Genomic DNA, 14736 nt, shown 5'->3' on the forward strand with positions numbered 1-14736 from the left:
GATGTTCAGTGAGAGGCTTGTATGAGACTAGAGAGCCATCTCAGGGCAAACCTGGAAAAATGATAGTAATATCTCAGATTATGCTCAGATTAGTGGATTTATTTGTTAATTCATGTATAAATAATATCGTCGTTTTAAAGACTGAAGACTGATACAAATATATTTGTGAAAAGACCATGTCGGCCAATAATATCGGCAAACGGATTTATCAGTAGGGCTCTAATTGTGATACTCAGCAGTATCATGTCAAGGAAACAAAACATGACGCAGTCTCCATTTCATGAGGAAAACAGTTCTAATTGGAAAAAGTCTAAATTATGTTTATTTTCCAATATACAGCAAATAAATAAATATATATAGGACTCAAGAGTTCGAAAATGTGGTATTGTAATACTGGTATCGCGACAACCCTATGCTCGACTCCCAATTCTACAATGACGCCACGGAAGCAAGCAGGCTGAACTCTGACCTTCATGAAACAGTCGTCCAGCCGCACGGCCCGTTGGGAGTCCACCAGGGCCTCTCGGAAGCGGCACAGCATCATGAGAGTGGCCGCCCGGTTTCCATAGTAACTGGCGTTTTTAGGACATGCATCTGACAAAAACAAAAAGGGAACCATATTCTCAATAGTCACGCCTGTAATCAATCACTGTGAAACAACAGTCTATAATTCCAGAGAAACATATCAGCATGTCTGGAAACTGAAATAAAATAGTATTCGCTGAATTTTCAAACTAGTCGTCAATGAGAATTGGCTCTAACGATCCAGTTAAATAAGAAATATAATTTGAGAATCCTTCAAAAAAAAAGTCCCTACACAGTTGCCCTCTACGCTATGAACTAGCATGTTGTTACTAAACTAGGGTTCAAAGCTAGGGTTGCATTCTCACCAATGGCCTTTGTGTAGTAGTTAAATGCCTCAGAATAATCCTTCTTGACGTAGAAAGCATTTCCTTGATCTTTGAAGCCCTCAGCCTCCCTAAGAGAAAACAAAGAAACAAATGGAGCATTCAGGCTATGCACCAAAAACAATTATCATGATGTTACCTACAATTCAGCAGTAACTGATATACAATTACGCTTAAGCCAGTTAAGCAGGGGAAAATCTATTGACAAATCCTCTTTACTTGCTAGGTGGTATTTTGATGCCAGCAAAAATATTCAGAGGCAATCTATTTGTGCATAGCAGCCAGGGGATCTCGTCTTAGTAACAAACACATTTTGACCTATGTGAATGAATTGGCTCAGTGTACCAAATGGGAAAGCACACTTGGCATGTTTACCTGATTGGAACAAACAGAAACTGGCCCAGTGTGAGGACATAGAAGGCACTGGAGCAAAACCAATGAAGGAAGGGGATTGAATAAATATATCATTAAGACATAGGCCTACTACTAGGGGATGTGTAGTCTACTCGATTGGCTATAGCAGCAATTTAGCAACTGTCCCCTCCGTCCCAATTTAAAGTTGTGCCCCTAAGTTTATGGACAAGCAATCCATGCTTTGGTTTGCCTGGCACTGTTTCCAAATGCTAACATTTAAGAATTTGTTAGCACTTTCCGCACATCCTGTCCAAATTATCCAAAAGCACCTAAAAATTGATTGTTACGCTCAGTCACTTACAGCTGATTTGAACATGATGCGAAAGAAATGCTAATAACAGTCACATGACTTGAATGGGATTTGTGACACAAATGCAACCGTGCCAGCCACTGCAAGGGAAACTAAACCAAAGCATGGATTGCTGCTATACCTTGTTCATACACTGTTTACAGGGTAAGGAAACCAATAAGAGAGTTCTATTAACCTGAGCCATGGTGCACCCATCTATGGCCTGTGACGTGAAAGGGCAAAAGCAGTGAAGGAGGAACGTCCTTCTCAAATCTAACAGTAATATACGCCACTCGGTCAAGTTGTCAACAAGGCAGCATGTTGCATCATCCAGAAACGTACATCTCTTTACATAGAAAATAGATTTGAACTAGTTTCCATTGGGAAGGCAGATAAAAAGCATTTTCACAAAAACAACTTTATGTCAAATCACAATCCTACTCAGCGTCTCATTAGTTATCGCTCTGTCAGTGAATACAATTTAATCATGTTTTAGCATGATTACATGTAAGTTCAAGTAACTAACTGCAGGCATAATAATAATTTATAATATACTTTGCATAGAAAACCAAATAAAAGCATGGAGATAGAAAGGTGTCACATATGCTAGAATGGATGTTTCAAAACGACAGCTGCATATGCATATTAGCTAATACATATGGCATAGCCTAGACATATCACATAACTTGCGATACAATCTTCTCCAAAAACAGTTGTACAATGCGCTGTGCAATAAGCACCTGCCTGTAACAAAGAGACGACTAAGAAAGAATTAACAAATATATTTATTAAATAAAGTAACTTATATACAAGTAACAATGGTGTTAGCATTGATGGTGATGAGGGGTGTTGAGAGGTGCCAAAATAAATTAACAAAGTCCCAAAATGCCCCAACAAAAACAACATGTCCGCGCGGAGAGTCTCCTCGAAGTATGGGGGAAAGTATTTATTGCCAGGACACATCTGAGCCAAGCAGACGACCCTCCCAGCTCCACCCACAAACATTCTATTAGGGAAAACAAGAGCAGAGAAATAATTTGTCAGTGTGGGAGAACCCCCCCCCCCCAGGGACCACACCAACCAAAAAAGATATCAAAATATTAATAAAGATATTGCCCTGGTTAAAGCTACCCAGCTACCCCACTGCCCCAACCAACCTCATCCTCCCCAGACCTCAGCAATCTTTAAGAGGAATTAAAAAACAAGATAACTGTATTTTATGTTTCCCGGTTACGTGGACAAAAAGCATACGTCACAACACTCAGGGACTACACGCATGAGAAATCACATGTCCACGTAACCAGAACCAGATGCGTTCAGGAACAGTGCGCACGAGAGAGCATCATCAACAATATTATCAGACCCCCTGATGTGCCACACACTGAGATGGAATGCCTGTAAGAACATTATTCTCTGGTCAGGAGACAGACATCAAGAAGGTGAGAGGGTTATGGTTGGTGTAGACCACATTTGGTACTACACCCAACATACACCTTGAAGTCTTGCAGCACCCAAGTGAGTGCTAGAGCTTCTTTTACCACCACGGAGTAGTTCAACTGATAACGGTTAAACTTCTTGGAAAAGAAACCAACGGGCCTCAACACCAGACACATCTGCTTACAGCAGGACTGCACTTGCAGTGACTCGCATCTACCTGCAAGGTCAATGACAAATCCACGCCAGGAGCAGCCAGCAACGGACTGGAGGTAAGCAAACTCTTCACATCAAAAGTCTGCTTACAGGAAACCAGACGTAAAACGCATTAGCTTTCAGCAAATCTGTCAGGGGAGCGACTACGGTAGAGAAGTTCCTACAGAAACTACGATAACCAATCATTCCCAAGAAACGCATTTAGTTCTTTATTAGTAATTGACGGTCGAAAATCATCAACAGCTATCACTTTAGCCTGAACAGGACGCACTTCACCCTTCCCAACCACCTTACCAAGGTACGTAAATATCATCTGAGCAAACTCACTCTGCCAAGTTGATAGTGAGGCAACCCACAGCCAGGTGGTCGAACAAGGCTTGAATACGGGAGAAAACCCAATCCATAAGGTGCTGAAAAGTGGCAGGTGCATTACAGGCCGAAACTAATAACCGAATATGAGTACAGACCGGAGGGCGTAATAAAAGGCAGAGAATTCAGATGCCCTACACCTGCCAATTGACCTTTAACATGTCAAACTTGTTCACAAACTTTGCTTCTCAACCTGATTAACGCAGTCCTCCATCTAAGGAAGAGGAAATGAATCTGGCTTAGTGACTTTACGGTAGTCTGTACAAAATCGGTTTGTCCCATCCGGTTTACTGACCAAGATACAGGGAGAACCCCAGCAGGAAAAAGAAGGCTCTGCAATATCATTCTCCAGCATCCAGAAAACGACATTTCTCTGGAGAAACTATAGAACCACTGACGGATGGGGTCCGCATCCCTAACATTATGTTGTATTAAGTTTGTACGTTTAGGCATATCAGAAGAAAAAAATAATAATTGGAAAACTCAGAATAAGACCGACCAACTCGTCTTGCCTATCAGCAGGTAGATGAGCAAGAAGGCTATCCAAAACACCCAGAGACTCTACATTTTTCAATCTGCCCTGCAGTACGCAATCGTCAGGACATCCTCACCATGCACGTACAATTATTTTTTTTATTAACTAGGCAAGTCAGTTAAGAACGAATTCTTATTTTACCCCGGCCAAACCCGGACGCCCTGGGCCATTTGTGCACCGTCCTATGGGACTCCCAATCACGGCTGGATGTGATGCAGTGACTTAGACTGCTGCGCCACTCGGGAGCCTTTCACCAGTTCAAAATCCAACATCAGTTTACGCAATGGAAATGAGTGTTCGACCCGATTCCCCTAATTGAAACACGATTCCCTGAATCAGTCTCAGCAAAGAAAGGTAACAGACTAACAAACAACTCTGAGCCACCGGTGTCCCTCAAGATCTACACTGGCACGTTACTTCCTAACAGACACACAAAACCCTGTGTAATGAAAGGTAAATCATTTGGGTCAACTGGGACTTTAACATGCACCTGGGCATAAGACGAAGTGACCGGAGTGAACGGATTTGAGACTGGCGCTTCCATCGCCGTAGGCTTAGGTTTAACGTTAGCGCCAGTACTGAATTTACCCTTAGAGAGAACAGGACATTTGTTTTTTCAATGACCTGAACCCTGACAGTAATGTCACTTGACTGAAGTCAGCTTTACCATGGGAGCCAGGCTCAACTCTAGATGAATGAAGCTCTGCCCGTGAACCAGAGTGTCTCGTTGGTCGAGGCTCAAATCTCTCCAAACGCCCCCACTCAATCCGAATACAGGGCTCTGCAAAGCCACTTATTTGAGTCAAAACATACTCGTCCGCCAAAACCTCAGCTTCAGAGACAGTCTTCACTTTTCGTTTGTTAATTGATCTGGGTTTGTGTCCTTAAATTGTTTTAGCATAATCAGATCACACAGCCCCTAGAAAGTCTTAACCACAGAGGAACACCTGCGATTAAACTGTGAAGATAACTTTAGCTCAAATTCAACATGAGGCTGTTTGTTTATCATCCCTTTTTAAAGTTCTAAATTGTTGGCAGTAAGCATTAGGAACCAATTCGTAAATCTGTAACACAGCCATTGACCTCATAACTGACAACGTTGGCTACACCAAAGTGCTGAATATGTTTCCTGTGCTTTACCAGTCAACACACACAGCAACATTAAAGTGTGATTAGAATCAGGTCAACTCCTAGTGCTAGAAACTTACTCTAACAATGAAAAGAATGTGTCAGGGTCCTTTCATTAAATTTTGGCAACAGCTGTAAGTTTTCAACAATATCAAGTGTGTCCGGGGCAGGAACGAAAGAGGAGCGACCCTTAGGTGAATCAGGGTCACATTACATAAGCAAACTCTCGAGAACTTTCCTTCCCTAACCAATTCTAACCGCTCGTAGCAGCTTGATTTTAGCGAGCACCAAATACTCTAAATTCCAATTCCTTGTCATGCTTAACACGATCAACGCGCTACAAATCCCATTTAAATTCCAATTCCTTAACACGACTATGCTCAAGCTGTAACAGAAGCAGTCATTTCTGCTGTTCAGAAGAAAGACTACTAGGGCTAACAGACGGAGAGGCCATTGCAGCGAAACCGGGAGATGGCTGGAGAGTCCCCGACTGAGGTGTCTTGTTAAAAGTTAATTTGTGGAATTTCTTTCCGTCATAACGCATTTGAGCAAATCAGTTGTGTTGTGACATGGTAAGTAAGGGTGGTATACAGAAGATAACCCTATTTGGGAAAAGACCATATTCCGTAATGGCAAGAACAGCTCAAATAAGCAAAGAAACAGTCCATCATTACTTTAACTTCTTGAGAATACTTGACACGCAGACGTCCCAAGTATGCCCCTGGAAATGCAAATGCGCTACGCTAAATGCTAAATGTACTCGTTACAACTCAATCTTTGATCAAAATTCACAAGCAGGGTATTGAATTAAAGCTACACTCGTTGTGAACCTAGCCAGCAAGTCAGATTTTTAAAATGCTTTTCGGCGAAAGCATCAGAAGCTATTATCTGATAGCATGCACCCCCCAAAATGCCAGCTCGACACGTAAACAACAGATTTTGCGATAGCCGGCGCTACCCAAAACGCAGAAATAAAATATAAAACATTCATTACCTTAGACGAGCTTCTTTCTTGGCACTCCTATATGCCCCATAAACATCACTATTGGGTCTTTTTTTCGTTTAAATCGGTCCATATATACCCAAAATAGCTTTGTATGGAGGTTGTGTCATTCAGAAAAAATCATCGTTTTTAAACGCTGCGTAATTTTTTAAAATTAAAAAAGTCGACGATAAACTTTCACAAAACACTTCGAAATCCTTTTGTAATCCAACTTTAGGTATTAGTAAACGTTTATAATCTATCAAAATGATTACAGGGCGATGTCTCTTCAATAGGTCCTCACTTCAAAAACAATGCCATCTGATCTCTCCCTAAACTACATCCGGGTGAAGACTGGGAAACTGGAGGTCAGACAGATGTATTTTCCAACAATTAATTCAATTGAAAATTAGTACAATGGCGCCATCGTGCGGAATTTGTATGAGGTGCAGGCAGATTCCCATTAAATTCTGTTCTCTTTTAACAACTGGTGGAAGTGACTTATGGAAATTATTTTTTGCTTTCAGAGAGCAGTTTTTCTTGCGTTTTTCAATGAAACACACGATCTGTTATAGTCACAGCCGTGATTTAACCAGTTTTATAAACTTCAGAGTGTTTTCTATCCACACATACTAATCATATGCATATACTATATTCCTGGCATGAGTAGCAGGACGCCGAAAAGTTGCGCGATTTTTAACAGAATTTTCAAAAAAGGTGGGGGTAGAAGTAAGAGGTTAAAGAACTTTGAACATTTCTTCAAGTGCCGTCACAAAAACCACCAAGCGCTTTGATGAAACTGGCCCTCATGAGGACCGCCACAGGAATAGAAGACCCAGAGTTACCGCTGCTGCAGAGGATACGTTCTTTAGAGTTACCACCCTCAGAAATTGCAGCCCGAATAAATGCTTCAGGATTCAAGTAACAGACACATCTCAACATCACCTGTTCAGAGGAGACTGCGTGAATCAGGCCTTTATGGTCAATTGCTGCAAAAAAATGACTATAGGACACCAATAAGAAGAAGAGACTTGCATGGGCCAAGAAACACAAGCAATGGACATTAGACCGGTGGAAATCGGTCCTTTAGTGCAAATTTGAGATGAGTCGGACCGCAGAGTTTAGAAAACACAGCCAACAAGTGCTCAGCATATGTGGGAACTCCTTCAAGACTGTTGGAAAAGCATTCCAGGTGAAGCTGGTTGAGAGAATGCCAAGAATGTGCAAAGCTGTCAAGGCAAAGGGTAAAAATATATTTTGATTTTGTTTTTAACACTTTTTTGGTTACTGCATGATTCCATGTGTGTTATTTCATAGTTGTGATGTCTTCACTATTATTCTACAATGTAGAAAATAGTAAAAATAAAAACCCCTGAAAGAGTAGGTGTGTATTGGTATTGTACAAGGTGCTTCACCAAATCCTACAACAGCTCAACCCTAGTTTAGTTTTCGTGTGGATTCGCGGTGGGTAATTACGCACTGTAGCCCGCTAGAAAGGGGGAGGGGCAGCAAAATGGCAGATTCCACCCCGAGCAACAGATGTGCATCCTGAGACAACTGATCGGTCCACGGACCCCACACAAAAATAGCTAACAAAATAACTAACTATGCCCAACGTATTCCAAATTGAAACTCGTCGCCAAAAGACTAACAGGGCTATGGCTCCGGGGAGAAAATGGCACTTATCCTATCCAAATCTCCCATTGAGGTACATACACATCAGAATGTACTCACCTCTTCGGACAAATGTCCCAACAGCAAGTAGAGCAAGAGTTTCCAGCCTGGGCAGGGGACTGGAAACTAACCAATGTTCCTCTCTCCAACGCAGCACACAACCAATTATACAATGCAGTGGCAAGTTTACCAAACAAACATAAACAAAGGCAGCCAACACTGGGCCTAGCAAACAGCGCAACTCAAGACAGCAGTATCAAAACATGAACAGAGTTGATCAAAACACTCAAATTGTTTTCTCCTAAACAAAATACAATTACCAGTTAACTTAACGACACTAGTATTAGGCCTACTGGCATATTTTCCAGGCAACACACCTGTTTGATGACAAGCAAAATCACTGATACGTCTCTAAGGTACTATACGGAACACGTATAAGACAAAGCAGTGAATACCAACCAAAGCGCATTCCAATTAGCATTAACCCATCATAATGCATAAAAGAAAAACATATTTATTAAATAAAGTAACAATGGTGTGTGTGTAATCAGTAGTGTAAGCGAGTGGATGAGTGCATAGATGGTGATAATGAGGGGTATTGAGAGGTGCCAAAATAAACTAACAAAGCCCCAAAATGGCACAAAAAAAAGCAGCATGTCTACATGGTCTCCTCGATGTATGTGTGGGGGTGTATTTATCCCCGGGACACACCTGAGCCCAGGTGTGTCCCATCTCGCTGACAACCCTCCCAGCTCCGCCCACCAACAATCGTATTAAGGATAACAAGAGCAGAGAGAAAGAATTCGGCAGACAAGAGTGGGAGGGTCTTCACAAACCGTAGTTACATTTCTAAACAAGATGAAATCTCAAATAGCAGCTTCTCAATACCATGCATAATGTAGGATGCATTGGAACATAAGGTATGGAGAATAATAGGATTATAGTTTGGAAATGTGAGTTTTAAATACTAAAATGTTCAGTGCATGCGAGTATATTTAGGTGGTTTAAATTATTAACCTTTAAAGTTGACAGTGTCAAAATCTTGCCAATGCATTCATTATTCTACTACTAACTATGACTGAGTGCGAGACATGTTTTCCATGATCTAAATATAGTGTAACCTACCAATCAATGTCTATTTAGTGCCACGGAGGGTACAATCTTACAGTCCAGAAATGAAAAGCTTTTACCATGCATGCCAAAAGCCTGGGCCTCTGAGAGACTGTAGAAGAGTCATCAACGCACTCTTTAGTTTACCCCACCTCTCTAGGAGCATTTGTGCGCCCAGGCCCTATCGAAAGGATCCCACCTTTGTCACCAATGTAGCGGACCGATGTAGACAGACAAGTGCCTTAGCGGAATGCAATCTAAAGCTTGTGTCTTGTGTGGTCCAGAGATGAGAACTCTACCATCTATGGCAAAAGCCTGGGCTCCTGACGGGTACAATTGAATTCTCCCCAATGCATGTTACAATAGTAAAATAATCTGTCACCTGTTAAACTGATTCACAGTGAATTGAGTCTGAGATGTTCAAACAGGCACACATCTGTAGTTGGTGTTCTTCAACTCTAAAAATGCACTAGATTGTTTAAGACCAACCCCAAAAAGAAAAGACAACAGGCAAATGCATACGTGGTCCCAATGTCTAAATAGTGACAGCAGGGCTAGTTCAAACTGCAGCAGGAAGGTTCTCCTTACAGCCCATGCTTGGCAAATAGCACTTGGTTGATCTCTGGGAGATGGACACAGGAGAGCTGAATAGATCACGTGAGAGACCTGAATGAATAAAATAAATCACAGCAAAGTAATGAAGTTTGTGAGCAAGAAAATACATCCTGACAGTCATCTGACAGTCATCTAACTATTGACAGGGATAATGAGGCATTTCTTATTTGTCAGTATAAATTAAATTAGTGGGTCCTGCCTTTGAATGTATTAGATTTACACTACTTGTCCTACAGGTCAGTCCTCTTAAATTATTACTTGGAATAAACTGATAGCTAAAACGCTCAACGTCCCGGAATTACATGCTAGCTAGTAATAAACCTATACTACATCACAAAGTATGTGGACATCTGCTCGTCAAACATCCGATTCCAAAATCACGGGCATTAATATGGACTTGGTCCCCCCCTTTGCTACTATAACAGCCTCCACTCTTCTGGGAAGGCTTTCCATTATGTTGGCTGTTGGAACATTCCTGCAAGAACTTGCTTCCATTCAGCCACAAGAGCATTAGAGGTCAGGCACTGATGTTGGGCAATTAGGCCTGGCTCGCAGTGAGTGTTACAATTCATCCCAAAGATGTTCGATGGGGTTGAGGTCAGGGCTCTGTGCAGGCCAATCAAGTTCTTCCACGCTGATCTCAACAAACCATTTCTGAATGGACCTTGCTTTGGGCACGGGGACATTGTGCAGCAGGTAGCCTAGTGGTTAGAGCATTGGACTAGAACTGGAAGGTTGCTCGATCGAATCCCCGAGCTGACAAGGTAAAAATCTGTTGTTCTGCACCTGATCAAGGCAGTTAACCCACTGTTCCTAGGTCGGTGTTGAAAATAAGAATGTGTTCTTATTAATTGACTTGCCTAGTTAAATAAATAAAAAAATGTAAGTCACGCTAAAACATGAAAGAGCCTAACCCAAATTGTTGCCACAAAGTTGGAAGCACAGAATCGTCTAGAATGTCATTGTATGCTGTAGTGTTAAGATTTCCCTTCCCTGGAACTAAGAGGCCAAGCCCGAACCATGAAGAACAGCCCCAGGGCATTATTATTCTACCTCCACTGAACTTTACAGTTGGCACTACGCATTCGGTTAGGTAGCGTTCTCCTGGCATCCGCCAAACCCAGATTTGTCCGTAGGACTGCCAGACGGTGAAGAGTGATTCATCACGCTAGAGAACACGTTTCCACTGCTCCAGAGTCCAATGGGGACGAGCTTTACATCACTCCAGCTGACACTTGGCATTGTGCATGGTGAGCTTAGGCTTGTGTGTGGCTGCTCGGCTATGGAAACCCATTTCGTGAGGCTCCCGACAAACAGTTATTGTGCGAACGTTGCTTCCAGAGACAGTTTGGAACTTGGTAGTGAGTGTTGCAACCAAGGACAGACAATTGTTACGCACTACGTAGGCACTCAGCAGCCCCATTCTGTGAGCTTGTGTAGCCTACCACTTTGTGGCTGAGCTGTTGTTGCTCCTAGACGTTACCACTTCACAATAACAGCACTTACAGTTGACCGAAGTAGCTCTAGCAGGGCAGAAATGTGACGAAATGACTTGTTGGAAAAGTGGCATTAAAGGTTTTTATAACTATACCAAGATAGACCACAGCCTGTTGTTTCCAATGGGAACATATGAGGCCTAGTGGGCAGAACAAGCAAGGAGGAGGGCAGAAGCAAGCAAGAGCTAGCGAGATCCTATTGGCGCGTTCTAGCGTGCATCTGCATATTTCCATTAGGGAACACCTACTCTGAAGTAGGCGTGTGCATTAACTCAATTCTCCTTTACACTCCTAAACAACACGATTTTGAAAAACTTTGCAAAGAGTGAAGTCTACAAAACGTAGTCCACTGTTCATAAGATTATAGTTTTAGGCACAGAAAACTGTATTGAGATCAAATGTTTCATAGATGAGAAAATGTGCAGAATGCCAACCATGGATGCCTGACATTTATACATCTGGTGAAATATCTGTCCCATTGTTCTATCTGTGGTGGCATCCTACGAAGGTGCCACGTTGAAAGTCACTGAGCTCTTCAGTAAGGCCATTCTACTGCCACTCTATGGAGAATGCGTGACTGTGCTCGATTTTATACACCTGTAAGCAATGGATGTGGCTGAAATAGCCAAATACACTAATTTGAAGGGGTGTCCACATACTGTTGGATATATAGTGTATTTACTCCGACTAGCTAGCAACAGATCTACTTGTTCTATCTAGCAAACATTAGCAACATTACTATGGTTGCTGTGCTCTATGTTGGGAGTCATTTTACAGCTTGTGTTGATGCATCACGTTTCTATGGCTAAATAGCTAAATTACAAATACATTTAAAATACTTTACCTGATAGCAGTTTGTCGGAAGGAGGTCTCTCGATGTCACCAGTTTTCTACCATCTTAGATACGGATAACATGATCACCAGCGATAGTACAGTAGTTTATATTGGTTTACAGTTTAGTATTTGGCGGCGTTTGCCTGTCCAGCTAGCGAACATACATCATTATTTTGACAAACGGAATGTGTTCAGAATTGTTAAAACCAGCTCCTCCCTCAACAGAGATCGATCATCTCGAAAACGAATGCAACTAGCTTGCTAAGGCTTACCACATAGTTAGCTAACAATATTTTGTACATCATGCTATAACGTACAACTGACCTTATTTTAACGCCCAAAAAAACGCAATACTTCCAGGTCAACTGTAATATGAATACCATTGTAAAGCACAATATCTACCCTTTCCAGGAAAATCAATGACAAGCCCGTCATGCTGCCTGTCTCTGCATGATTGAAGAAGGCAATGAGCTCTGTTGGGTCTTTTTAAAAATGGCGGGTGGAGAAACGAAACCTACTGCGTGATAAGGAAAGCGGGAGATGGGGAAACCGATTATTCTCACCTGATCTGTCCAATTTATCACCTCTGAGATGTAAATAAAACACTTAACCAGTGTCTGTATATAGCCTTGCTACTCTTATTTTCAAATGTATTTTTCCTGTTTTATTTCTTTACTTTAGCCTGTAAGTAAGCTGTAAGGTCTACCTACACCTGTTGTATTCAGCGCACATGACAAATAAACTTTGATTTGATTTAAAACACTAAAAGTTTATATAATGTGTCATTACATACCTATCTGAAGTTTGTCGAGTTAGTCGGGTTTTTAGGGCGGCACTAAAGTTATCTTCAGAAGTAAACAGCGGCTGTCGCGGCTTTTGAGAGTCATGGTGGCTTGCAGCGATTATGCAAAAAAATGAATGCATTCAGTTGTACAATTGACTAGGTATCCGCCTTACCCTGTCCCTTTCTTGTTTTTAAACTGCGAGAGAAGCGCTACACCTAGTGGAGAGGCTGTACTACACAGAATGAGTTGCATAATGCGTGCGTACGTACGTCATGACACGTCACAATTTAACAGCGTCAGAGGGGGCAGTTTAAAAAAAAACTTTTCTCCAATACTATCGGGCCATTACCATGTCAATAGAAACGTAGTTCACAACCCAGATTTTGATGCCAACATAGTCCTATTAGTTTTCATTGCAGTCTCGTTTGAATGCCGCGGTTGCGCAAATTTGTACTGAATGGGGTTAGTCAACATGGTGTCATTTTGTTTGGGTAAACTGTCCACATCCACTTTCTTCCATTAGGCCCATCCATGTAAACTAACAGCGTGATATCTTGCAACAACATCGTTTCTTTTGAAAACCAAACTTAAATGCTAAGTCGCTAACTAGCGTGCATAAAAATCATTGATCTCAACGCTAAGTAGGCAAAAAAAAAGGCCACATCCGTTCATTTGAAAAATGTAATGAGCAGACCAATATACACAGTTCAGTTATTGACACTTGTGTGGCAAGTAGCTACTATGATGGCATTATCATCGTGACTGAGAAATGGGTCATTCCGTCTGGCCTCAGCATGATTTTATCCTCTAGTCAGATGTGGTGGCCACTTTTTGCTTCCTAGGATAATCCATAGGCAACCTAACATGAGTGGCAAAAATGCAGTGACAAAGGATACACATAGAACAGCACAGTTCAGGGTGGTTTGCAGATTTAGTCAATTAACGTTAGCTAGATAAACTAGTAGAACCTCGAACCAATTTAGTCATTGTAAAGTAACGTTAATTGCCAATACGAAGGAACAAATGGCATAGTTAACTAATACTAGCTAGGATAGTTTGCTTTCTGGAACGTTCTGTCTGGAGACTTGAGACCGTTGATAATGCCCCTTGGATTAGTTGTAGCTAACGTTACCTAACCCTTGTTAGTTGGTGAAAGACAGTTAACGTTAGCGAGCTAACGTTACTGTTAGTTAGCTAGCCAGGTAGGCCCCGCTAAGTAGAAATGACGATTATGCTCGGATTTCGATCAAATAACAAAGAGTACTTTCTTCACAACCATTAATGAAAAAGTGCATATTTAGCTACCTCTCCATGTCGGCGTCAATAATTATTTGTGGCTCTAGTTCCGTCTGCATGTCGATGTCAACAGCTGCCATTTTTTCTGAAAGGAACCCGTCTTTTTTCCCAACGAGTTCAGCCAAAGCAACGCATAGGGGCGTATTTCAGCCTACATACCTCCGCGTCATTGGTCAACAGCATGCGAACGGTGATTGGATAGATTGAGAGCCTCAGCCAGGCGTATGTGGTGGAGTGATTCAGGTCAGAATTCTGCCAGGTGAAGCTACTGATACCTCTCAATTTAAGGGCTTTATTGGAATGGGAAACATATGTTTACATTGCCAAAGCAAGTTAAATATGTAATAAACAAAAGTTAAATAAACAAAAAATGAACAGTAAACATTACACCTCCAAAAGTTCCAAAATAATAAAGACATTTCAAATGTCATATTACGTATATACACAGTGTTGTAATGATGAGCAAATAGCTAAATAGTACAAAAGGGAAAATAAACATAAATATAGGTTATATTTACAATGGTGTTTGTTCTTCACTGGTTGCCCTTTTCTTGTGGCAGCAGGTCACACATCTTGCTGCTATGATTGCACACTGTGGTATTTCACCCAGTTATGGGAGATTGTCCAAATTTGACTTGTTTTCTAATTCTT

At 41.6% G+C, this 14736-nt stretch overlaps 1 protein-coding gene across 2 annotated transcripts in view; it reads right to left on the minus strand.

Moving 5' to 3' along the window:
- LOC139376389 (dnaJ homolog subfamily C member 7-like) overlaps positions 1-14255 on the minus strand; it is a 29074-nt gene extending 14819 nt beyond the window's left edge. Inside the window, exons 1-3 of one of the 2 annotated variants that reach the window (XM_071118930.1) lie at positions 12798-12983; positions 891-979; positions 470-594 (exon numbers count right to left, since the gene is read on the minus strand). In XM_071118930.1, coding sequence (XP_070975031.1) covers positions 470-594; positions 891-979; positions 12798-12928 — 345 coding nt within the window. In that variant the 5' untranslated portion in view covers positions 12929-12983. Of the gene's footprint in view, positions 1-469; positions 595-890; positions 980-12797; positions 12984-14094 lie in introns of those variants that run through there. The other variant, XM_071118931.1, reaches the window with a different exon arrangement.
- Positions 14256-14736: the final 481 nt, after the last annotated feature.

The sequence above is a fragment of the Oncorhynchus clarkii genome, chromosome 20 (assembly GCF_045791955.1).
Source record: "Oncorhynchus clarkii lewisi isolate Uvic-CL-2024 chromosome 20, UVic_Ocla_1.0, whole genome shotgun sequence".
Lineage (NCBI taxonomy): Eukaryota > Metazoa > Chordata > Actinopteri > Salmoniformes > Salmonidae > Oncorhynchus > Oncorhynchus clarkii.